Below are 26,971 nucleotides of genomic sequence, written 5' to 3' on the forward strand. Positions count from 1 at the left end.
GAAAGAGAAAAGAAAAATATGAAATTAGCATTATAAAGATTGAAGATGTATTAGTGCTAATAGCTTATACATGCCTTTGGCTTAGGAGCTTGAGAGGCAGCTGTGGGGCAGTGGGGAGAGTCCAGGCTTTGGATTCAGAAAGCCAAGGCTTACTTTGTGTGTGGTCATGGGTAAGCCATTTAACTCTTCTGAAGTCCAGGTTCTTGATTTGGCAAATGAGATGGTTGAATTAGACAACCTCAAAGACGGCTTCCAGATTTAAATCTATGATTATTCAATTGTCTGTTTTGTGCTGTCATGTATGGCTTTAAAAAAATTCATCTGCCAGTGGCCAACCTGCTTCTGGTAAATCTCTTGGCCATTAGCTGGGCTGGTCCACAGAAAAGCAGATGCACATTCAGAGAAACAGAGAACTTGAAATTTGGAAGGAGCTTCAGCTGCCATGTAGTCAAGCCCAAACTGGACTAGTCATCACTTGTTAACTGTTGACAAGTGGCTGTCCAGCCTCTACTTCCAGACCTCCAAGGAAGGGGAATCCTCTAGCGCTCAAAGCAGTGAGGTGGCACAGTGAACAGAATACTGGACCTGAAGTCAGGAAGACCCAAGTTCAAGTCCGACCTCAGATGTTTACTAGCTGTGTGACCCCTAGGTAAGTTACTTCACCTGTTTGTCCCCTCCCAAGTATTTTCTTTTCTAGGATAAATATCCCCAATTCCTGCAGCTAGTTCTCACATGTCATGATCTTAAGGCAATCATCATTCTGCCTGCCCTTCTCTGGACACTCGTCAGCTTATCACTATGCTTGTCAAAGGTCGCCAAAGTGGGACCCAGCATGCCAGCTGCAGCCTGAGAAGGCCTCACAGAATATGACCATCAATCTTTGCTATCTACAAGCTACATCTCTCTTCATGCGGCCCAAGGTGGCAGTGCTGGGTTCATACCTAATGCCTCAGTGCTTCTGTAGGTTCTGCCCAAGCTTTCATTCTACGGACACAGCCTTCAAGGGTCTCCTCCATGGCCAGAAGGAGAAGATTGGGTGGAAGTTAGGCAGTGCTAATAGTCATAGTCATAGATCACTCTTCATGATCTACTGACTCTACTTTTGCCACCTGGGAATAAACTGAACAAGTCCAATTCCCTTTCCTCATGACAGCTTTCCAACACTTGAAGACAGCCACCATGTTTCTCATTAGTCTTCTCCAGAATAAACATCCCTCAGAACAACCCAGTAAAATATTTTGGACTCCAATTCCCATTTTACAAGCAAAGAGGCTGAGGTTGGGAGAAGCCATCTTGCCCTAGTCTTAAGTTAACTACAGGGGAGCTAGAACCTGTACTTAGGTCTTCTGCCTTGTGGTCCAATACTCTATCACATTTGGTTGACTCTCCCTATTTCTATGACCCAGAGGTCAGCTTCCTGCCGAATTTTACAAATGCTATCATTCGCCTAGACCTGGCCTTGGCCACTTGCTGTCTCTACACGATGGCCACTTGGGTTAGAAAACTGTCTTCGCTTAACCTGTCAATGCCATTTAAAAGATGAAGGGCCCCATGAATGACAAATGGCATGCTTTTAATAGAACGCAGATGTTCACTCTGAAGTTGTGAACGTGAGGTGGACTGGAGGAGTCCTGGCTAATCTATTTAACATCCCCAATGAACTCAGATTGGAAAGACTGCTATCTGCTATCACTCTAAAGACTGAGCTACATGGAGGTGGTAATGGGGGAGGGAGTTACCAAACCTACTTATGAACAAAATTATGAGAAGGCTGAGGCCATCCAGGTCAATATTGGTATTGGAGAAAGTGTCGCAGAAGGTTGTGTAAATGATTGTGAGTAGAACACAGCTGCTGATCGTCCCAAATGGAGGCTTCTTCCTCTCGAGCCAATCCTTGATGTACCTTCGGACAATCTAAAACAGAGAAAGCAACAGGTCTGCCTCTTTTTCAGAGGATTTCTGGAGCCAAGCTGGGCATTGCAAAGTGAGCTTGACAGCAGAAAGACATAAAGGGAAGAGAATAATTTTGATGATGGCCACAATAGATTTCAAAGCTTCCTTGCCACACAACTCTTCTTCTGGGGAATTTAACATTTGTACTGCAACTTCCACTGGGCGTCCATAATGAGAGTATATTTTCAACTGCTTTCAAATCCATCCTTAATCATGCCAAATGCTCTTTGCTAGCTGTCACTGAGACATGCCCATTAAGCCTCCCCAAAGTTTATCTCCTCTGCTGATCCTAATGGATGGATGCAATTATCACTGTCCCCCTTGCCTCAACAGACCATTCCAAGTGCATCTTTGGGAATCTTAAAAATCTGACATCTTTAGGAATTTCATGATGGCAGATAATCTAAAGTGATCCATGAAACATATTAATATTTTAAAAAGCCAGCGATGCACCAGAAGTTTTTAATTAAATTATAACTCATGCTTGAAAAGCAAAAAGTGCATGTGTTGTGGGAGTTTAAATAATTCAAACTCTGAATATCTAGAGTTTTTGTAAATCCAAAGACAAATGCCATTTGCATGCTCTTAGAATACCAGAATTAACACTTGAAAATGAGCGAACCTGCCATGACTTCACCATAAGAGGAGAAGTAGAATCTGAAGTTGTTTAGCAAGAGTCTTGTAAAATGAAAGTTTAATGATAAAAGTCACCTTCATTTTCAGAACTTGCTGTGACACAGAGGATCTGAGTAGTAGAAATGAATCTGGCTTTGAGAACCATCTGTTAACTTCTATTTAAAACTTTCATTTAATGGGGGACGGGGGAGGGCTGGACTCTTTTAAAGCTATATCCTCACTACTACAGTAGAGACTTGTCACTCAATTATCCTGTGTGACCAGAATCTGAAATGCCACAGCAGGCTGTACTACCATGATCCATTAGCAATAATGAGGTCAGGGAAACCGCACTGACTTCTGCCATGAGGTTCTCCTATCTCCTAAACGTGGCATCATTAACATGCCTTGAAAAAGAAGACTTAAATTCACAGACTTAAATACACTTTACAGAAAACTGTGACTCATAGTGTAATCCTCTCTACCCAACGGATATTGGATCATCTTCAAGCTTCTTCAAGAACTAACCAGTGCCTTTCCTTAGGGTCAGTCAGTAAGTGGAGCCTTTGAAGGAGTCTGACCAGCTAGCACAGCAGTCAGCTGGCACAATCAATAGTGTTTGGGTTTGGAGAACTGAGAAGAACTGAGTTAGAATCTTGGCTCAGATACTTGCTAGTTATGTGACCCTGGGCAAAGTCACTTAATCACTTCCAGACTCGGTTTCCTCTTGTGTAAAATGTATACAATTATAGAACCTACCACTTAAGGTAGTTTTAATGATCAAATGAGATAATACATAAAGTGCTTTGCAAACTTTAAAGTGCTGATGTTATTATTACTATTACTATTATTATTATTAGGCGAGTCATGGGAGTATATCCTCAGTTAACCAGATAAACAATGGCTCAAGAGAGCTGGGAAATAGCATATGTTTTGAAATTTAGGGTGCCTGTCAAACTGGCAAAGATAATAAAAAACAGAACAGTCAATGTTGGAGAGTCTGTAGGAAGACAGCTAAACTTAGAGACTATTGGTAGAAGTATGAATTAGTCCAACCATCCTATAAAATAATCTGTAATCAGATGAGAAACAATGACCCAAACCTCTACTGGGGAATATACCCCAACTGGTCAATGGCAGAAGGAAAGTTCTCATATATCCAGAGTAGTACATTCCATGGTGTTACCAAATGGGAAACAAAATGAGTATCTATCAATTAGAGAAAGGTTGAGCAGCCTGTGGCATATGAATGTAAAAGAATGTTACTGAGTTCTTAAAAACTGAAAAAAAAAATTCAGAGAAATTTGGGAGACTTGCATAAAATGTTGTATCAAAGCGAGCAGAACTAGATGAACAATACAGACATCTACTATAATAATTGAAGAACAGTAAAGGACAGTCAAATTCAGATAACTGCAATAACTAATCTTTGCCCCATAAAACAGCTATTCAAACCTAATTCACTTTTGGTGGAATAATGGGGGACCACAGGAGTAAACTGTTTTGTCAAATGTTTTTTGCTTAACTGGTCATTTGTTGCCACTGTAACAATGTAACAATGGAGGGTTCATATGGAAAGTATATATAAGATATCAACTTGAAAATCCAAAATAAAATTAAAGGTGACTTTTAAAAATATCTTTTGCTTTTTTTAAAAAAGAGAAATAATATCAAAATACTCAAAAAATCAAATCTTCACATTTTACTTATGGTATTCATTATATGAAGAATTTTCTAAGACTTTAAATCTAGCTTTTAACCTCTACTGTTAAAGACAAAAGGCATAAAATAATTGTACTTTTTGCCTCCTCAAGTTTCATTGTGAAGCCTTGTAGAGAATATACATAGTTTTACCAAAAAGTGGACTTCCAAATGGCTAGGGTTTTGTTTTTCTTTTTTGGCAGGTGGTCGTGTAAATATTGATCCTGGACAGCAGAATGTTGGCAAAGCAAGAGCTGTGCCTCTGGGTCAAAGTCAGGGCTCTCTGGAAGTCTTCTGACAGCAGGGGAATTTACAAAGGTAATTTTTATACTTTGATACACTTTACAAACTGGCATGGGGCACTATCAAGCAGGCAGTCCAATAGAAATTCAAAATCAACTTCTCTAGGAAGGGAATCAGGTTATTCCATTGATTTGGAGCCTGCAGGAATATTAGCGGTTATCTAATTCAACCTCCTGTTTTGTTACAGATGAACAAATTGATGTCCAGAGAAATGTGACTTGTATAAGGTCATGTGTCCAGTAAGTAGTGATGGAGTTTAACCTCGGGACCTATGGTCTGCTTAGCACTTTATACAGGGTGTCATCAAATGCTATCCATTTGACATTATTATAGCAGGTTATGCTGAAGTAAAACATCTGAGTAATAGAAATCCCCTGATTATAACATTCTACAGTCTATATGACCCCAGTACTAGAGAAAATGAAAATATAAAATCCTTTTCCTTCACACTCTTCTACCCCTGCCTCCAAAGAGATGCAAGCAGAGAGGAACAAGAGAAAACTTAGCATTTTATCCTTACTAGGTTGACACTAGACAACTTATCAATAAGCTGCTTGATAATCATCCATTGTATTTAGAAACATTAAAAATAGCTTTACATTTTTGTAAAGCTGGTGGCTAGGTGGCGCAGTGAATAGCACCGGCCCTGGAGTCAGGAGGACCTGAGTTCAAATCCGACCTCAGACACTTAACATAAAAACTAGCCATGTGACCTTGGGCAAGTCACTTAACCCCAATTGCCCTCCAAAAAAGCAAAAAAAAAAAAAATAGCTTTACACACCCAATACCTATGTTCTTATAACAAACTATCAACGGCTTGATGAGAAAGGAGACTTCTTACAATATGTCATTATAGGAGATAGAAAAGAGTAAAGGGGCCCTTTTGTCCCCTGAAACTACTGAGTGCTTTGCCTTAAAAAGTAACCTAGTGGGCGGCTAGGTGGCGCAGTGAATAGGGCACCTGCCCTGCAGTCAGGAGGACCTGAGTTCAAATGTAGCCTCAGCCACTTAACACAAAAACTATCTGTGTGACCTTGGGCAAGTCACTTAACCCCAATTGCCCTACCTTCCCCCCTCCAAAAAGCAAAAAATAAATAAAAATAAAAAGGTAACCTAGATTCTATACTCTCCCTGCTATTTGAGTAAAAATATGGAAAAATGAACTATTGCAAAGGAATATTTCAGATTAGGGCTACGTCAAGTGAAATAATCATAACAGAGGAAGAATTCATTGTTTGGAACCTCTCCCTTTATTTAGGAGTCTCATCTCAGCCATTTTTTCTGCACTGACTAATCAATCAACAAACATTCATTAAAGACCTACTAAGCACCAGGTACTCTGCTAGGTGCTGAACCTATCATTTTCTATCTGGCTAGGGTGTGCAACTAAATTCAATCTTACTTTTTAAAACAAGCATTTGTCTCCCAGAAGCGTTGGCTATTTTCAAAGTACCCAAATTACCTGTTTTTTTTAAAAAAATTGCAACAAAAAATTCTGCCCTGTTGAAACTGGGTGCAAGGGAGTATACACATGTCTCCCTCTGAAACTTACCACCTTTAGTGTGTCCTTGAGGCAGTCACTGAAGTGGATCGACATTTCCTCATTTGTAAAATCAGGGGGCTGGAATAGATGACCTCTAAGGTCTGGTTCTACATCTATGACCCCACGACATCCCTGTACTTCTAGGACCAAGGAGTCTGACACTTTCAATTCAATTCCCCATTGGAACAGAAACCACGCCAATTTTACCCACATGGTTAACTGCCTTGTCCTTTAAGATTTTTTTTTTATCAAATCTTAAGGAGGCAAAGATTTTGCTTAGAGGCATTAGATATAGAAGTCCTAGTATTTTCTCTGGGGGAAAAGAAAAAAACATCACACTAGGAAGGGAAAACAACTTTCTGGTGTAGAGGTCAACCATATCTTTTATCAGGCTTTATGCTCTTTCATTTACCCTCAATGAACTAATAAACATTAAAGCATTACATTATCTTCATTATCTTTTATTCTTTTCTCAGTGAAGAGGGCTGTGGATGGGGTGGTGGTAGGGATTCTTATTGCTTTGGTTTAATACTTCAAGTTTTCTATTTTATATTAAGGACTGGGAAGGATGCGGGTCCTACAGAGAGGGAAGCTTAGGTTTATTACCTTGCATTTCCATGGAGCTGGGCTCTGCCCCAAATATTTTATCTTTCAGGTCATTAATTGGGTTAAATAACACATCTCAGTGAAGAATTCTGATATCATACTAAACTAATTTTGGGAAGAGGAAAAGGAGTTGAGATTTTATCATCTTAGCAAACTCCCTCCACCAGATAATTTGCAGATCCCAATTTGGTAGATGAGTCCTAAGAAACTACCTGAAGGGCACAGAAGTTGTGACTTGTCCAGGACAGCATGGCTACTGGTGGAAGAGGTCTTTCTGACTCTAAGCCCATAAGTCTATTCATTATGCTATATTACCTCTAATTCCAGAATCCTTATGAAGAATTGTAACCAATTCTTGAATTTGTCAATTTTTAGTATCTCTGCCTTTTCTTCTTTCTTATCTTTAAAATTTACAAATACTTTCTGAATGGGAGTGGGAATTTTGCTGCTAATCTTTTCCTTTTAAGGAGAAAATGTAATTTCCCCCAAGATCTTGGTAAACTAAGATCTTTATAATTTTTTTTTTTTTGCTTTTTGGAGGAGGGAAGTCAGGGCATTTGGGGTTAAGTGACTTGCCCAAGGTCACACAGCTAGTAAGTGTCAAGTGTCTGAGGCTAGATTTGAACTCAGGTCCTCCTGACTCCAGGGCCGATGCTCTATTCACTGCACCACCTAGCTGCCCCAGATCTTTATAATTTTCCCTCTGTATCCTAGAAATATCTAACACAGACACTGCAATACGTAGGAGAGACCAAAACCAGATTAAAAGGTAATTGGGAGATATTTAACCAAATAAATAAAAATACAATAAAGCATAGACAATGTTGATATGTGATATTCTAAGTCAATATGTGGCCTACCCTATCTATTTGAGTCTGAAGACACTACTGCAGTATTCTATCAAATATACATATGGTTTCTAAGCTGTTCACTATTTTTGTGACTTAAGCAACATCCAGCTAAAAACCTCTCTAGGACCTATTATCTGGGTCAATGGCAGAGAACCTAATGAAATCTAGCATCTGCTGAACACTTAGACATTTTTACTATCCTATTCTTTCTTATAGGACGGTCAAAGTCTGTTTTTTCTTTTTCTTTGTATTCCTAGCCAGAGCAAAGAGTGCCTCACAAATAGAGACCTCCTAAGCAATGCTTCCTGACTGATGGATAAAAATCTGTGATTTTGTTTAACGGGGGTTGTTTGGGGATGATTTTGTTTTTACTACATTTTAAAATTTCTCTTCGTTCTTTGGAAGTTTCCCTGGTGATATTTATTTGGGCTATTTTCTTTCTTTCCTCTTAGGAGTCCCCTAGGAGGAAAGATATTATTAGTTCCCTATTGTAGACAGGAAAACCGAAGTACAGACAGCACAGGTAGACTGCCTTAAGAATTCAGGGGAAGGACAGGAATTAGAATCCGTATCTCCCACCTGCTATCTTAGTTTCTTTTCCACTAGACCACCCAGTTTTTCAATGCATTCTACTGAATAATGTAACCAATATTTCCCTCTAACCAGAAACAATATAAGGTAATGGGATAGTTTCCCATTTACACAACCGATATAATTCTAGGGGCTGCAGGAGGGGGCAAGCTTAATACCTCCTAATTTAACTTTAGTTAAGGGAGGTCTACTTGGAAAGCAGCAGTGCCAACATTAAACTGGAAAACGAATCACTAATGGAGAGACCAGAGAATGAATGACTAATAATACACAGATATACTTTTTTATTATTTATTCATAGAAAACAGTGGGTTTCAAAGTCTGTTGCTTTGAAAAATGCCTGAGCTCGTTGAATATGATGAAGGGTGGTGAAAATTCTATTTCATTAACATTTAATCATAAATCACTCTTAAATAAAAAGTATAAAATAAAAATTTGTCACAAGCATTTAGATATGGAGAAAAAAAAGGCCTGTTGGAAGAGGGAAGGAAATACTACAGCAGCGTTCATTGTTTTTGTTTTCTGTCATCTCTGGAAATTCAATTTCAGTAAACAAACATTTTTATTAAGAACTTGCTATGTGCAGGGTTAGTCAGAGGGCATAAACCCCCCAAAATGAAACAATGCCTGCCTGCAAGTGGTATATATTCTCTTGGAGTGTGAGGAATGTTAGAATATGTTCCCAGATGAATAAATGTGAAGAAATTTTTTTTGGTTGGATGGATCATGAGCTTCCTGTAAAAGGAGGGGGGTCTGAGCTAAAATTCACAGGGACCTTAGGGACTTGAAGAGGAAAGAAAGAAAATGGCTCAGATAAAGATGACTGGCCAAATTTCTAAAAGACAATCAATCAATAAACATTTATTAAGTGCCTGCTATTTGCCAGTTGGGTTAAACACTGGGGATACAAAAAGAGGCAAAAGACAGACCCTGCCTTCAAGGAACTTACAATCTAACGAGAGAGAAGGAAAAAATGATAGAATATAACAATAACAAAAATATCCACAAACAAAACAATACAAGAAACAAAGCAGATGCCCATTGATTGGGGAATGGCTGAATAAATAGGGGTATAGGAATATAATGAATATTTTTACACCACAAGAAATGACACATATAAGGAATTCAGAGAAACTTAGAAGAACTGTGTGAATTGAAGTAAGGAGAACCAAGATAATCCTATACTTATGGCCATGCTAACATAAATTAAAACCACACTAAAAGATATCAGATGGATGCAATGACCTTGGAGGCAATGATCTCAACTCCAGATGACTGATAATGACCTTGGGACTAAGTGAAGCCTACAGCATCAGACATGGGCCATGCATTTGTTTAGCTTTACTTCTGTTTTACACAGGAGGCTTTAGGTAAGGAGAGTTATTGAGAAGTGATAGTGACATAAATTAAAGAAAGCATTAAACAATCTCTATAAAAAAACTTTACCACTTGTTATATGTATAGGAAAAAAGTCTCCCAATAGCCTCCTGTTGGAAATAATCAACATTCCTACCAATTCAAGAGTCTTATGTTGATAAAACTTCATAAAAATTTAGACCCTCTGACCCAATCTTTACTGTTCCACACATTTTGAAGTGTGTGCTTATTTATACCACTGGTATGTGAAACATTCCCTAAGAAAAATGTATACCAAGTATGAGTTACTATCTATCATTGATTTCTAGTACCAAGCAAATAAACATGGTGCTAAACTGATATTGTCTGTGACACACAAAGTACAGAGCTGTGAACTGTCATGTGCATTTGTTATACCTCCAGAGGACAATGTTAACGTACTCTGTATTTGATCTGAGGCTATGACAAAGGATGCTGTTAAAATCCTCTTCTGAGAAGTCTTGTATCATCTCATTTTTAATCAAGCAGCTATAGTCATGTGTACCTATTATATTAAGTGCCAGTTATGCAGTTATGATCCCAGATTATGCTAGGTCCATAATTCTTCTGCTATCATTTCCACTACGGTTACAAGGTATTCTTATAGAACCTTCTCTTTTTTGTTTCAGTTTCAGGCTTTTCTCCATGTTTAAAATAGAGACAAATAAGTTATATTTTTCTTTGAGTAATAAATCAAATTTAACTCCTGCATTAGAAGAGAAAAACATTCATTTTCATGGATGTTTCCCTAGGAATGAAGTCTGTGGAATGAAATTCTAAGAAAGTATTGAGTAAGATTCTACTCTGAACTCAATATCTAACATTTCTCTATGGGGAAAAACAAAAGTTAAAACAAATTAATATACTGAGGATCACTCATTATAAGAAACTAAGCAGGGAAGATTTTTTTTCTATTATATTAAAAGGAACTCTTAAGCTTCCTAACGTATCAGGAGGAAATCACAGAATTACAAAAAATACTATTTTCAATTGAGTTACGGTAAGGAGACTGAGGGCTGCCGCTGGAACTGGGAAGACATTGGTTCAAGCTTTGCCTTTCACACAGTACAGATGAATGATCCTGCAGAAATCGCTGAAGCCGTCTGAGATTGAGCAATTCTCTAAGACTTATGTACTAAATGATAAATGGATTGGGATCTGCCTTGGTGGAAGGAGTCTCCATGTGCAGGAAATCACATATCCTTCACGCAAGACCAGCATCCATGTTCTATTTAACACACATTGGCTGTGTGACCTGGACAAATCACACATTCATGAAGTGCTTTGGACAACTAAGGCCACGAGATGCAGAGAAGGTGCTATCCTCCATTGGGGGAGTTTCCTCATTCAGAATTGTCTCATACCAAAGAAATCACAGGCCCACAGGTGCATTCCTCATCAAGATCCATGAGTAATCAAAGTACATAAGGGTGAAACTAAAATGACAGAGAATTGGTTCCAACAATGTATGCAACATCATTAAGACTGATCTTTGGGTCCAATATCCAGGTCTTCCTAGGAATCGATTTTATGGATCTTATTTCCTAAACAGCATTGTATGCTAGTGGCTTCCCATTTGTTTTCAAGCAAGCTACATAGGGGCTAGAGTAAGCTCAACATTCATCAGTCATGCACTGGTCCATATAATGTATCATAGGATGTCTCTACCATCATGTGTACGAGAGTGACTTTTCCCCTCTTTTTCCAGAATTTTAACTTCCTGATTTTGGGAAAAATGTTTAATTCCCATCAACCTCAATTTTCCCATCCATAAAATGAGTATGATGAATTTGATGGCTTCTATGATCCTGCAATCTGTGTGGGGAGTCCCCATCTTGGGAACTCTCTGTATTGATATAAACAGGTGACTTGTCTGTAGCTGTAGAGTAGTCTTAGAGAGTAGCCTGGGGGTACCTCAAGTGACTTAGCTAGGGTAACAGAACTAGTACATGTCAGAAGTAGACTTTCCTGACCACAGTGTAGGCCCCTTCTCCACTATATCATACTGCCTTTTATGACTGCAAGAGTGATAGAAAGAGATAATGTGATGACCTAAGAGTCAAGAAGTATCTACTACTGGGTTCTGAAGACTTTTCTCATTCTTGAAATTCCATTTCAAGGATCAAATGTGATAGTATTTGTAAAAATTGCTAGCCACAGTGCCTGGCACATCTTAGAAACTAAGCATATGCATACTTAATTCCTTTCCCTTCCCATTTATTCATTTCTCCTGCTAGAAGCCACACAGGAGTGTCAAACTCACCTGGCCAATAATGAGAGGAACGACGACAGTCACAGAAAGCTGGGAAAATATGGAGGTAAAAGGCACTGAAGAAGATGATCCAAGCTGTTAAAAAGAAAAGAGAGAGAGAAATAAAGAATTCAGTAATCGGTTTATAATGAGCTTATCAGACCAAAAAACATTTTTATTTGTGAAATAATGCGGCAAGAATCAAATTCACACCCACAAAGGGACACATACATAATAGCTGCATACAAACACAGAGAAAGTGATGTTACTTTCAATTTTCTAAATTTAATGCAAAGCAGTCTGTCTGCCAGCTGTTAAACCAGATGTTTGGGTAACAAAAATTTAGTAACTTGTTCAGATAGTGGATTCTGAATCATCTCTTTGAACCTTTATTGAAAACACCACAAATAGCAAAAATTTATGTTACTTCCCACACTTGGTGTACTTCTTGAAATTTATATTTTAATGTTTCAACTTGCATCCATCAATCCATCAATGCATATTTGTTCAGTGCCTACTTTGTGCCAGGAATAAAAAAAAAAAGGCAAAAGACAATTCTTGACCTCAAGGAGCTTACAAACTAATGGGGAGACAACATTAAAATCAAATCCACTTCCCTGCTCTAGGAATGCTCTCCACCTGTGCCAACCACAATTCCCTAACCTGAGTGACTCTTGTCCATGTATCTCTTACATGGGAGGCCATCAGGGGTGCCCAACCACTTTCAATCTCTATACTGCCATAGGCTTTCTATAAACCTTCACATACATCCAGTTTCTGGAGTTTGCTGTAAGAATTACACTTGGCTTGTCTTTCACTGGATCACTGTCATTGACTTTTTCCAGCTCAAAATGAAAAAGGTTTCAGAGTCAAACCTCACTTAGTTTTGGCCAAGAGTGATCATTCCTTCAAATGTCTCATTCAAATTTTTCAGAGGCAATCAAACACTCTCCTCTCTTTCCTGACCACCCACCCCTCTCCAAAACACAGAATTTTTCAGCCATACTACTACCACTGAAAGAATTCAGTAGAATCATATACTCCCATATGCCCCTTGTCCTGTTTCTGAAGCCCCCTGGATGCTGGGAGTGCCTGCTCTAGGAGTCTTTTTTTTTTATTAGGACTTTTTCTCTTTTATTTACCCCCCCCCCCACTTCCTCTCAAGAGGATGAGGGAATATCAGCCACCTACCTTCCTACTCTCTTCTCATTCAGCACTTTTTTTCCTCTCCTTCCTACCCTAGGCAAAAAGCATGATATGTATGATGAGGCAGAGGAGGCAATCCCATCAAGCCTCAATCAAATTATACTTTAGGGACTTAACTCACCTCAACCTTAATCTTTCCTGGGTGTAGTAAGAGTTAATTTTCCTTTTCTATTCCCACCTGGGCAGAAGCCACATAGATGGGAGGGGAATTCTGTGTGTGACAGGGAGGTGGGGGGAAAAGTGAAAGACCTTGGCACCTACAACTCTCCAAACGCAGCCTAAAGAGGTGAGTCTGAACCCTTTAGCTTTCTTCCCACAAGATGAGACTCTTGGGATAAGGAAACCACTTCCAGAGGGTTTTCATCTCCCCAAAGGGACGCTGATGGAGAGGACAGGAAAATGGACAAGGAGAGGGGTATGAAACCTAGACTAGTGACCTGGGTTCCAATGCTATTCAATTTCTGAATGACCTCAGGCAAGTTCTTAATTATAAGATAGAGATACTGACACCTGCATCATTCCCTTATGAGGAAGTCTTTTTGTGAACCTTAGAAGTGGTATAGCCTTGTGAGCTACTAATACCATAAGCAGAAAATCCAGAAATGACAGTCCTTTTATTTCAGGAAGAAAGGAAACAGAGACAGATAGACACCCTTCTTCCCTTCCTCCCCCTAAATTAGAGCATTTGGGGTTCCACTGAGTTCCCAACAGGCCCAAGCATTCCTGTATCCCTTCTCTCAAAGTCATAAGATTTTAAAAATTAGCTATGTTCTTTCCTACAGTTCAAACCCACCCTGAGAGGTGGGGTAGGGGTGAGAGATGTAAGGAAAGAGACACCTCTCCTTAATATACTAGAGATTCCTTTCCCTAGGAAAGGATGAAGGCCTGGCTGATAAGAGTAGGGAGGGGGAGGAAATGGAGGTATGTTATTTTTCTTTGGGTAGGTGGAGGGCTGAAAACAATTTCCATTTAACCTGACATATTTATATATTTACAGAGTATGTGAGAATGAAATAAGGTTTGGGTAAAGTCAGTTCTCAGGATGGGAAAAGAGAGAGAAACATACACTATAACCCCTCTCTTCTTGGTCACGGTCTTTCTCTACACATCCAATTTCTCAAACATCAACTGGAAAAAGTGAAGGAACAGAAAGTGATGAGAATCAGAGAAAGAAGGAATGTTTGAAGGATTCCAGTCCACAACTCTCTCCAAGAGAAACTGAGAGAGTAGGGGAAAGGTATTCCACAGGGAAAAGGGATCTGAATGTGTGTGGACTTTGAAGCAACCAGCCATGTCTGCCAAAGGCATGGCAACCCTGCAATGTATCTCCCATTGGGATGGGAAGCTATGCCAAACCCATCTCCTCAAGGACACTTCGAGGTGACTCATCTTCCTCCTGTAGTAGATCTGCTTGTTCTATGGCCTTTAGCACACTTTTCTTAGAGGTATCCTGGACATCACCACCCATCAGAAATTCATTCAAGATGAAGTAGGCCTTCTCAAAATTGAAGATGATGTCCAGTTCACATACACTGCCAAAATATTTGTCCAGGAGCTCCACATATCAGTGGATCAGTTCCAGTGTGATGAGCTCATTATCTTGGCCCTCAATGGCGCAGCAGAAGTAGAGGCTGGCATATCTCTTATAGACAACTTTGAGGTCTCTCCACTCCAGGAAGCTGCACATCTTGGGCTTTCTGGCCAGGACGACCTGCATAAGCTCTCGAACCATCTTTTTCCTCTCCTTGTCTGACATAGCCAGGTACCATTTCTGCAGCCGCAGCTTCCCCTGCCGGCTGAACAGCAGCATGAACCGCATCATCCTGCAGCCTCTGGCACAGCGCGTCGGCGTACCGTACCCTTCGGCCACCATACGGGCCGGCTCCGCTTCCTCTCTTTCCCTTTTCTTACCCCCCCCTTCTCCCGCCCCCTCCCCTACCCCCTCCTCCTTAGCCACAGGACCCCAGCCCCACCCCTTTTTCTCTAGGAGTCTTAATATGATATGAATCTTTGTGCAACATTCAGGCTGTTCATCTGTTATCCTTTGGTTTTATATCATGACCTTGGAGGTTTTTTTTTCCCCTCACTGAAGTTACAGGATCATAGAATGAGAGCTGGAAGGGCCTTATTAGGTAATCCAAATCAACCACCTAATTTTATAGATGAAGAAAACTAGTCCAAGAGAAGTTAAGTACCTTGCCTATGTTCAAAGAGACAATAAGAAATTGAGCCAGAATTTGAACTCAGGTCTTCTCATTACAAATCTAGCTCTCTTCATTTTCTGGGTATCTGTGATGCCACTTCTTGTATGTGCAACACTGTTGGCAATTTATTGCAGTTTATTTATAGCCACTAGGTGACTACTATTTTATGTAGGTTTGTGTGTCCCAGCGAAGACTATAAGTACTGAAAGCACTAACAATTTCTCAAGTGTAATCCAAGCTGCTCTCTTCCACTCATTCAGTTCTTGGCCAGGGTCCCAAATTTATTTTGTGCAAAAGCATAAAAAACTGATTCAAAATGCATAGAATCATGAGATGAAGTGACTTTGGAGATGGCTTAGTATAACCTTTTTATTTTACATTTGAAGAAACTGAGATTCGGAAAGTTTGGATGATTACCTGGTTGACATCAACATAGAACTTTAAGGTTTGCACTGTTTTACATACATATCATCTTCTCCTGATTCTCCCAATAACCCTGAGGCAAGAGCTAAAATTATCCCCAAATGACAGAATGAGGATATTGAGCCACAGAAAGGTTGAGTGACTTGTCCAGGCTCACACAGATAATATAACAATCCCAAGTGAGCTCTGATGCCAGGTTCTATTGAAGCCCAGCACACTATCCATCCTGACACAGTCCTCCCACCAGAACCATGATTAGAACCCATGTCCTCTGATTCCCAATCCCCTCCCTGCTCCCACATTTTGCCTTAAGAATTCCATCCTCCCATTTTGCCTCAGGGTCTCTGAAACTACTTAGTTTCTTTTCTGAAAATTGATTTTTATTGACACTTTGGGGTTTTTGATATAGCCTCGATTTGGACCCTTCCCACTCCCAAAGAGTCATCCTTAATTAAAAAAAAAGAAAAACATGAAAAGAAAAACATTCAGCAATACTGATTGATGCATAAAAAACATAATATGAATGGCAAAGTTCTACAACTGTGGGCCTGAACCTCTGCAAAGATACTGGGGGAGGCGTCTTCTCATCTTTCTTGTCTTGTCTGAATGTTTTGTGGCAGCTATATTTTCCACTTCTGTTGTTGCAGTCATTTTGTATTATTATTTTCCTGGTTCTGCTTACCTCACTTTGCATCAGTTCATATGTCTTCCCATCCTTCTCTGTACTGATCAAGAGAGCTTACTTTCTCTATGGCCTGGCTGGGACCACTTACAGCTGCCATAAAGCTCAATGAATGAGTAATAATCTGCCTCTGGCTTGTCTTCAGCATGGTTCTTAAGGATCTGTATATGTAAACGTGGGATGAAGGATAACCCAGGCATCAGTGCATGGATGGATTCTTGTGACCTTCTCCCCCTTGAGATTATTCACAGAACAAGGATTAAGAAGTACTAGAAAGTGCTTTGTTGCATGCACAAGTCAGGCACTGATGAATTCTGTAAGGGCCCTCAGAAAAAGCTGGGTGGCACTACAGACAATCTAGTGTTCTGAGTTGAAATCCTGCCTCAGACCTTTATTGGCTGTCTGATCCTAGACAATATACTTAACATCTGTCAACCTCAGCTTCATCATGTAAATATATATAAACGCTAGCCTTTATTTGTTATTATTACTGTTGTGCCAAGTTCATAGGTTGCTTGCTCCCTACACTGACCCTACAGAGGCTGTGACTCCTCTAATAGACTCCCTAATTTTAGGGCACCCAGACATCATCTAATGTCAACCAAGCAAATGTTATAATGCTTATTTTCTACCTGAAACCACTCCCAGAGAGGAGACATTTAGGGTCTATGGTCTCATAATCATGGAGACAGCTGAACGCGGGGCTGGGAGACTGGGTTTAAATCTCATGCTCACTAATTCTGTGAAAATGGGGAATTAATTTAACTTTGTAGAATCTCAGTTTCCAAATCTGTGAAACAGGAATACCTACTATGTGCAAAGGAAGATGTTAGTCATAGAAAAGACAAGTATTAACTCATAGTACCTACTTTACAGGCTTGTTGTGAGAATGTTTCACATACCCTAAACACTATGGAAATGAATTATGGCTATAATTACAAAAATTATTATTATCATCCACAGAAGAATTTATAATTAGAGATGAGAAGAAGATATATATTCCTATGTGGAAAGAAGGGAAAAAGTCTTCTGGGGTCAAATCTCACCTCTGCTGATTATTATTTATGTAACCTGTGGAAAGCCACTCCCAAGGCCTCAGTTTCTTGTTCTGTAAATGAGGGGATGATGATCCTTCTTGGTCCAGATCTGAGACCCTGTAAGCACGTATGTGGATTACTGCCTAAACTGCTTCAGTTACTAAATGTTACCGAAAAGTAAAGCCAGTGCCCAGGGCACGATCCATCACGCATGTTAGCTCTTGACTGACTATCTTCCTTCCTTAACTAAGTGCTGGATGTGATTTCATCTCAGATGTCTCTGGGTATATGATTCCCTGAGGCTGCTGTCTCAGGGTCATCATGTCTCACTGTTCTCTTGTCAAGATAAGGGGTATATCTGAGATCTTTTGCCTTTGATTTCCCTCATCCTTCTCCCACCCCCCCCCCCCCCCCCCCCAGGCAAATCTTTTCTTTTTAAGACCTAGCCAGGGTCTAATACAGAGCTCACCTTGTAGAGTATCCTTAAGTAGTATACATTAATGTTTGCTTCTTAATTTTTTTCTTTTTCATTCATTTTTTGGATTACTTCTTGCCTATTATTGCAACTCCAACAGCAAAAATCATCCCAGTAAAAATATTCACAGGTTAGGATGATCTAAAAAGATCTTGTCCTCCACTCCATTCCACCCCTTTCCCCTAAATACGCTCTTCCATTCTCCCTAACTATAGAGAATTAATACTCTCTTTTTGTAAATTTACTATTTTTTTTACAATGTCTTTTGTTTTTAAAAATTCTTTGGCTCCCCTTTAGCCTCTTAAGAGATTTCTTCTCCTTAACTGACTCTTAAATGACTGCTTAATTGTGCCCTCCAATAACCAACTGGCCAAAGGAGAAAGGAAAGCTTATGGTCAATGTGAGGAGGCTGAAACATACCACTAATGAAAATGTGATCGGAGAAATGGAGACTGGCTATGGGATAAGAGGGAGGGCGAGCCAACAATGCTCTGTGATCAGCTCGGACACCAAGGAGATTGTGCAGCCACCAAAATCCTTTGTTGTAGCCAGCGTCCACCTCCTCCTTCCTGATGCTTAGGGATTCCTTTTCCAATCTTTCTTTCTTCCAAACTAAATTTCTGTGTCTTATTTTCACTGTAATCTGGAAAGGTCCTTTTCTTCCTCACTCCAAATGCATGAAAACTCTAATTCCAGCTTTCTTTGCAGCTCAGCTCAGACACTACCTTCTACAACTGGTGGTATTGTTGTTCAGTCGTGCCTGACTCTTTGTGACCCCATTTGGGGTTTTCTTGGCAGAGATACTGGAGTGGCTTGCATTTTCCTTCTCCAGCTGGCAGGATCCTTTAGAATAGGGACACCCTGGGGTCCATGAACCTGTTATTTTTTTTTCTTTCAGATTTTGAAAACTACATTTGACTATAATTGGTTTCTATTGTAATCCTATGTGTTTTATTTTATGCATTTAAAAACATTAAACTGAGTTCATAGGCTTCACGAGGCTTACTGCTCAAGGAGCAGTCATTTTTTTGTGACACACAAAATCATTAAGACCCCTTGTTGCAGAAGCTGGGCAGGTAGGTGGTGCAGTGGGTAGACCACCAAGCCTAGAGTCAGGAAGATCTGAGTTGCCAAGGATTTATGTTCTGCCTAAAATTGGACCTGAATTCATTTAATATCAGTCACCATGATGACAACTGGCTGACAATTTAGGCAGTCAAAATTGCAGCTTCAGCCTTTTCCTCTATGACTAATATAGGATTTAAGCAATGAAGAATGTCAGAGAAAAACAGCTTGGTAGAAAACAACCACCACAACAAAATGACCTTTCGATGTCTCTCCATGGGCAAGAACCAAAGGACTGAACAACATTAATTATGCCCCTCAGCAGCTATGACATCCTGGTTCTGAACCACAGTTCTGACACTTGCTACCTGTGTTGGGCAAGCAAGCCACTTTTTCTCTTTGGGCCTCAGTTTCCTTAGCTGAAAAGAGATGGTTGGCCTAGATGATAGTTAAAAAAAAAACAGACCCTAATCCTCCCTCCTCTAATTTAGAAAATAAAAAGAACAAATCTGAAAAATAAAATTCTCAATACATAGCTAAATAGCATAGTCTGGCAAAACCATATTCCATTGTTGGCTAAGTCTGAAAATGTCTCTTTCTGCATTTTAAGTTTACCACCTGTCTGCAGGTGAGTTTTATCTTCATGCTTTTGGACTCATGATTTATTGTTGTGTGAATTAGAGGGTTTTTTTTTTTTTTTTTTTTTGCCCAAGGTTACATGGCTAGTTTTTTTTGTGTTAAGTGAGGCCGGAACCGAAGTCAGGTCCTCCTGACTCCGGGGCTGCGCTTTAGTCACTGCGCCACCTAGCTGCCCCGTGAATTAGAGTTATTAAATTCTTTCAAAGCTTTCTTTTAATATAATGTTTTTATCATGGCAAAAATGATTCTAGTTCACTTTGCTTTCTAGCAGTTATAAAAATCTTTGTGGTTTCCCCTGAAATGGTCTATTTCAAAATTTTTTATGGCTCAATAATATTCTATTACATTCATATACTATATATAACCACTTCCAAATAGGAGGGGATGCCTTTTGTCTCCAGTTCTTGGCTATTACAAAGAGTTGCTATAAATATTCTTATACATGTAGAACTCTTTCCTTGTTTTGTTAAATCCTTCCTAATTGTCCCCCACCCAGTTCTGGGTTCTCTAGAAATGGAGCCAGAAGAGGGAGATCTATAGCAGGAAGAAAATAATAACAGTTGCTAACATTTACCTGCCTTAAAAAAAGCCACACACTTTATTGCCTCAGATGACCTTTATAACAACCCTCTGGGGCAAGGTCATGCCCATGTTATCCAAGAGGGAAAAGAGGGAGGAGGGGCTGTGGATGGAAGAGACGTAGGAGGAGCAGAGGAGAAAGGGACCTGAGGTCATTGGGTCCCATCAGACAGGAGCCCCTCGAGAGCAGGGGCTACCTTCTGCCTGTCTATGAATCCCCTGTGCTCAGCACAAAGCCTGGCCCACAACGGGGACTTAATACATGTTGATTGCTTGGTAGTCTTTCTTTATAGTCCAAATACTTAGCACACAGTAGGTGCTTAATAAATGCTGTCTTTCCTGGTATCCCCAGTGCTCAGAACGATGCCTGGCACACAGTAGATGCTTAATAAATGCCAAGTCTCTTTCCTTATATCCCCAGTGCTCAGAACAATGCCTGGCATACAGCAGACGCTTAATAAATGCTGACTATCTTTCTTGGTATCCCCAGTGCTTAGCACAATGCTTAGCACACAGCAGGTGCTTAATAAATGCTGACTGTCTTTCCTGGTATCCCAGTGCTCAGAATGATGCCTGGCACACAGTAGATGCTTAATAAACACCGAGTCTCTTTCCTTATATTCCCAGTGTTCAGCATAATGCCTGGCATATAGCAGATACTTAATAAATGTCTAGTGATTGACTGGTCCAAATCCTTCATTTTATAGACGAAGAAATCAAAACCCAGAAGGGTTAGATTATTTGCTCAAACCCTTCTTCCACAAAATTCTTTCCCTTTCTTGTTCTGTTCAGCATCACTGCTTGAAACTTTGAGTGGCAGCAAAAAACAGGGTAGGTTCCCATTAACTGGGGAATGGGTGAACAAATTATGGCGCGTGAATGTGATAGAAAGTTACTGGGACCATAAGAACTTAAGACTATGAGGAATCAGGGAAAAGATGGGGAGAGCTGTATGAAGCGCTGCAGAAAACGCAATCAGAGCCAGGAGAACAAAAGCCAGGGCATGATGACAGTACTGCAAACACAAAGCAGGACGGCAGAAATCACAGCAAACTGAGATCCAAGTGAGTATTTACCAAGCAACTGCTTCATATGGGTGCTCCCATGTGCTGGAGTTGGGAAAGACTTGGATTCAAATCTTGCTTCTGACACGTGCTGGCTATGGGACCCTGTGCTAGTCACCTCATCTCTCAGGGCACCAGGTAAGTGCTAAGTGCTAAGACTCTTCAGTCACAGATTGGTTTACTAATCTGCATTGGAAAAAAGGGAGTTTACACATTAGGAGTTTCCTACATGTAATCACAGACTGGACAAAAAGGGGAAGTTAAAAGCTAGACAGTTTAAAAAAAAAAAATTTAACAGTGTATTTTCAAAGTGTATTTTAACATAGTGTATTTTCAAAGGTCAGCAGAATTAGTCCCATAAATGCCCCTCAGTTCTCATGCAGAATCCTTGAGCCATCTAAGCTTATCTAGGACCTGCCACATCAGCCACAGGCACCAAATTATTTATTTGCTTGGGCTTTTTCTTTCACGCTCACTTTGGAGTTAACAATAGAAGCCAGGACAGATTCCTGATTAAAATATGAAGAATGAGGATCGAGGCGATGCATTTACTTCTGCTTTGGTTAAAATCATCCCTGCATAAGAAACAAGTGGGTCTTATACTTAGACCCTCCTTTGCCACCTTACACCAGATGCTGATCTCCTTTCTTCTGGATGCCAGGGCAGACTTCACAGCTTCAGGAAGCTCCCTGAGGAGACCCGGGCATCCACTGACTGACCGTAGCTACAGGACCGATGACAGAATCCAAAGAAGCAGCTTATGTCAATTATGGCAAGTCCGATTCTGGCACTGAGGGCTCTCCTCACGGAGGGCACTTCTGAGGCAGCCGTCCTTTGGGGTCTCCTCCTCAGCATCCCTCTCCTACCTGATCTGGCACACTGCACCCTGTTAATTACATCTCTGACCAAGTTTGCTCCAGATTCTATGAACTGACAAAGCCTGGAGAGAGGGCTGCTGAGGTCCATGTTCACAAACAGCAAAGGGGCATCTGCAGACTAATGCTGCAAAAACTGCAGCTCTTCTAAGAATGATTCAGAACAACTCGGTGGCAAATAAGCTACCCTATCATAGAATGTCTCAGAATAAGTTTTACTGATGTCTTTGGTTTTACATAACATTTTTGTACACACACACACACACACACACACATCTTCCCTCATACTCAAGAAAAACAGTTATGCAAAGCAGCTGGAAACAGCGACAATGTCTGATGTTGTGGGCGATATTCTGCACCCACCATTCCCCTACCTCTTCACTTAAAGAAGAGAGGTTGTGTTTCACGAGCAGTTTTTCAAGAGATTGTCCTTGAGGGTTAACTAAGAGAACCACTTTTTAGTAATTCTTTTTTGTTAACATCAATGTAATTTTCTGATTCAGCTAACTTTGCTCTATATCATTTCATGTCTCAGAATTCCTCATATGCAAAATTTCTAATAGCACCACTATCTGCCACAATTTGTTTAGTCATTTCCCAACTGATGGGCACCTATTTTTGTTTCCAGGTTTTTTTTTTTGCTCCCACAAAAAAAGATGCTAAGGATATTTTGCTGTTCATGGGGGCACTATTTCTGTCACTTACCTACTCAGGGTATATGTCCAGTAGAAGGATTTTGGGTCAAATGGGTATGTGACTAGAAAATTACAAATAGTTTTCCAGAAGAGCTGGTAGATACTACAGTGGATAGAATGCTGGGTCTGGAGTCAGAAAGACTCATGTTCCTGAGTTCAAATCTGGCTTCAGACACGTATTAGTTGTGAGACCCTGGGTAAGTCACTTGACCCTGTTCATCTTAGTTTCCTCATCTGTAAAATGAACTGGAGAAGGAAATGGCAAACTACTCCACTATCTTTGCCAAGAAACCCCAAATGAAATCACAGAGTCAGATATGATTAAAACAACTGGACAACACAAAATGGGCTGATTTGTAGCTCCAGTAACAGTGTATTGGAGCCTAATTCCTCCCTTGGCTCCTCTAGTAGTGAATGCTTCCATCTTTGATCATGTCCAACAATCTGATGAATAGGAGGAGAAACCATAGAGTTATTTTAATTTACATGGAGGTAGTTTATATGGCTGACAATTTGCATTTCTTCCTTTAAAAACTGTTTGTTCATACCTAGATTATCTTTCTATTAAAGGAATGAAACTACATGAACATCTTGAAAATCTCAAGTTTAAAGTGTTTTTTTCTATGCTATGGCTCAAACAATTAGTAGGATTGTAGACTTCTAGAATGATTGAATTTAGGGGTAAAAAAGGGGTCCTGATTTAATTTAATGAGTGATGTCTGACTTTAAGAATGTTTCCATTTGCCTTTTCTCTATTTCTTTCTCTATTACTATGAAGTACTTATGCCAAATACATCATCCTTCATTCTAAGTTCAGATGGAATGGTCCTGTGATGTGGAGAAGGAATGATAAAAGAGGCTAAGGATACCTTTCAGGAAAACATGTCCCAAATAATCCTGAACCACGGGAAGCAGGGGGTGATGAGGTGGCTGACTGTCCAGGGCAGCATGTAGCAGGTACAGCGGGTGCCTCAGAGGGGAGACTGAAGAAGCAGGGTGGAAAGTTTGGCATGATTTGAAACAAGCTCAAGAATTCTGGTCTATCTTGGCCAATAAAAAGCTTAGTATTTTTCTGATTGCTCTGGGGATTCAAATGAGGTTTAGGGGGTCTTTAGGATCGGGGTTATGAACCTCAGATTAAGAATCTGGGCCCTGTGAGCTTAAAACTTTTTTTTAATAAACATATTTCAATATAATTGGCTTCCTTTATGATCCTATGTATTTTATTATATGTATTTCAAAATATTATTCAGAGAAGGGATCCAAAGGCATCACCAGATTGCCCAAGGGGGGTCCAGGACACAAAAAAAGTTTAAGAAGCCCTGCCTTTAGAATGAATGAACTCAGATCCAGTGACTTCAGATCAGACTCTCAACCTAGGGCTGGCCCTTCATTCCCACGATGGCTCTAGAACCAACCCAGCCTCAAGGTTCTGGAATCTACTCACCTGGTAAGACTGTTTTCTTCACTCCATCTCCTAGCCCAAAGTGTGGAATTGCTTAGTGCTAGGTTCTAGGACAATGGATTCAGAGACATTCCATGACACTTTCTTCTATCACCCAGGACCAGAGATTCAACTCATTAAGATTTTTAAAACTATTTATCATGGGAGGGATTTGTGGTATATTGGTAAGGAAAGATGTTGTATATACTGGAACTTTCAAAAATACAAAGTTGAATTCGGACTGACTCAGAAACATTTGGAAGAGTAACTATCCTTCCATGAAATCTGTCATGCCATGACATCTCATCATGGCATGAAGGTGATGTCAGGACCTCAGAGGCGATGCCAATGGGGTGCAAGATCCAGAAGATACTACTTAAATTGGAAGGGCTTTGAATACAGGCCCAGAAAAAGACTGTCTGCCAGCTGTCCAAGGACCAGCTTCTCTGTATACAAGGCAGACTGGTCTATATACTAGCAGGTTGCCCATTGGGCGATGAATTCTTTAGTCACGTAAATCAGCTATCCTTCCTACTAGATGAACGAGATGGTGATTTCCCATAAAAAATTATCATTATAAACACCCAGCTGGAAAACAGATGGTGCATTTTAAATCACTCATGTAAGTGAGCTGACCTGTAAATTGCCATTAATGCACTCGGTCTTCATTTTCTCTGCTGCGTAATCAGCCTTTTATCTCCTACCAGTGAAATCCATTAGCCACAGGCTTCTCATCTATTTGTATCTCTTCTCAGCTATTAAAACATTATTGTATTTAATAATTCACCCTTGATGATTGGCCCCAGCTTTCATTAGGCCCCAACTCAGGGAAAAATAAGATAGATGTATACATTGTGGAATGCTTAATATCAAAGCTCTCTCTTGCTAGGAAATCAGGGACAGACTCATGGAGGCCACTTTAATAAAATGGGCAGCCTGAACCCTGTGACTAGAGGGGGACAAAGTGGTGGGTCTGGGACTCGCCTTCCTATACATCTACCTTTATATAGCTCCACCTGCACAGATCACACAAATAGACATAGAAATATGAAGGGGCAATGTACATGATGAGAGGACCAGGGTTCAAATCCTGCCACTGTCACTAACTTATGTGATCTTGGGCATATCACTTAACCACACCATGCCTCAGTTTCCTCATTTGTAAAAAGAGGTTAGACTAGATGGCCTTAAAGGTTCTTTCTGGCTCTAAATCTGTGATCTTATGATACAGACCCTTGAGATATCCCTAGTTCTCAAGCATTCTAATTCAATCCATCAAACATTTATTAAGGCTCCATTGTGGTGAGGTACTCTGTTAGGTGCTAGGGACATTGAGACAAAAAGAAAACAGTCTCACCTTTCACAAAGTTTACAATTTACTGGGGGTGGGAATGGGAAGAGGGGGAACAACACGTACCCACATAAATAAAAACAAAATGCATACAAAATAAATATAGTATCTGAAAATACAAATTAATATTTGAAATAAAAAAGTCTCTCTACCCTTAGGGGGTAAACATCCTCTTATTCTCCACAATCTGATTTCAAGTCTCCTCCCATTCTATTCTACCAGTTCCCATGTAATATGCATGAAATGAAGATTTAGCACAGAAGTAAACTGATTGCATAAGCTAATACCTTAATGGCTGGCTCTGCATTGAGGTAAAATCATTAAAAAGCAAATCAGACTGTAGACTCAGTTAAATAACCAGCTTAGAAAATGTCAACATATAAACATCTTGTTTTGTTATTACAGCATATATCACATATATTTTGTGTGTATATGTAGTGTGTATATATGTGTATATATGTATACAGTTGCCCCCTCAACCAAGTTATTTCATAGAAATTAACTTAATTTTTCAAAACTTAAAAACATCTTCACCTAAATGAATGCTGATAAGAGGAATAATTGAACAATCATTTATTAAGTTTTATTATAAACATTATAAGGATTATTAACAATCATATTATTAACCTACTATGCAACTGGCATTTAGGATACAAAGACAAACATCTTTTACTTATTTTGATAGCAGCCCAATGAGTTGGAGGCTCAGTGTAGAAAAGAGCCCCAGAAATGGAAACCGAGGACCTGAGTCTTCTATTTCTCTGTATGACCTCAGAAATCACTTCTCTGACCCTCTAGTTTCCTCATCTACAAAATGAGGAAGTTGAATAAAATCACAGCTAAGGTTTCTTCCTGCCCTAAACCTATTATATGGCTTTAAATGGGGGTATCCCTAAAATAAGCCAATGGAGCTTAAAATAAGATGATTAAAGCTTATGAAGCTATTGAAGTTTACAACTACATAGGAATTTTGGGGACACACTACAAATTTAAGCCTGGATGTTCCTCAGAAAGAGAGGTCACAGAATATTCAGTCCCATCCTGTACCCCCAGATGGGAAAACTAGCTATCACAAATTCAAAGGAGAAAGCTCACTGAGGTTATGAAAACAAGGAGGAAAATGCTTGGTATCTATATCTGGAGGTGGGGGTGGGGAGGGAATAATTTTCAGGACTGGAGGGTGAGTTACAAAGCCCTCACTCCTCTCAGGTGCCACAACCCTGGGCACCTCTAAGGTAGGTGACACAGTCCCAGCCAGCAGCATGTTCAGATCACTATCTCTGGGTACAAAGATGAATTGCACTCAACTTCAGCTCAGAATAGTGCACAGGATGCCTCTCCCCAGAAATGTCTTATTGTGTGGTCAGAGGAGCAGGTGATGCTCATAAGCCACACTAGGAACTCTCGTTCTCTCTCTCTCTCT

At 40.0% G+C, this 26,971-nt stretch overlaps 1 protein-coding gene, 1 long non-coding RNA gene and 1 pseudogene across 5 annotated transcripts in view; 1 reads left to right on the forward strand and 2 right to left on the reverse strand.

The window, feature by feature from the left end:
* SLC10A7 (solute carrier family 10 member 7) overlaps positions 1-26,971 on the reverse strand; it is a 294,204-nt gene that overhangs the window by 44,415 nt on the left and 222,818 nt on the right. For all 3 annotated transcript variants that reach the window (XM_069105475.1, XM_069105474.1, XM_069105473.1), the window contains 2 exons: positions 11,822-11,905; positions 1,749-1,914 (listed from right to left, as the gene is read on the reverse strand). In XM_069105475.1, coding sequence (XP_068961576.1) covers positions 1,749-1,914; positions 11,822-11,905 — 250 coding nt within the window. The remainder of the gene's footprint in view (positions 1-1,748; positions 1,915-11,821; positions 11,906-26,971) is intronic.
* On the forward strand, positions 12-11,906 carry LOC138175136 (uncharacterized). Of its 2 annotated transcripts, XR_011171898.1 has the most exons (3): positions 12-649; positions 4,473-4,587; positions 11,796-11,906. It is a non-coding gene; the product is annotated as an uncharacterized lncRNA (long non-coding RNA). The 2 variants fall into 2 exon arrangements; XR_011171897.1 differs by lacking the exon at positions 12-649 and having other exon boundaries at positions 2,381-4,587.
* Positions 13,611-14,941, reverse strand: LOC138175133 (AP-1 complex subunit sigma-1A pseudogene; annotated as a pseudogene).

Source organism: Petaurus breviceps, unplaced genomic scaffold (assembly GCF_028583685.1).
Source record: "Petaurus breviceps papuanus isolate PSGF00001 unplaced genomic scaffold, PetGlider_PUasm1.0 76, whole genome shotgun sequence".
NCBI classification, from domain to species: Eukaryota; Metazoa; Chordata; class Mammalia; order Diprotodontia; family Petauridae; genus Petaurus; species Petaurus breviceps.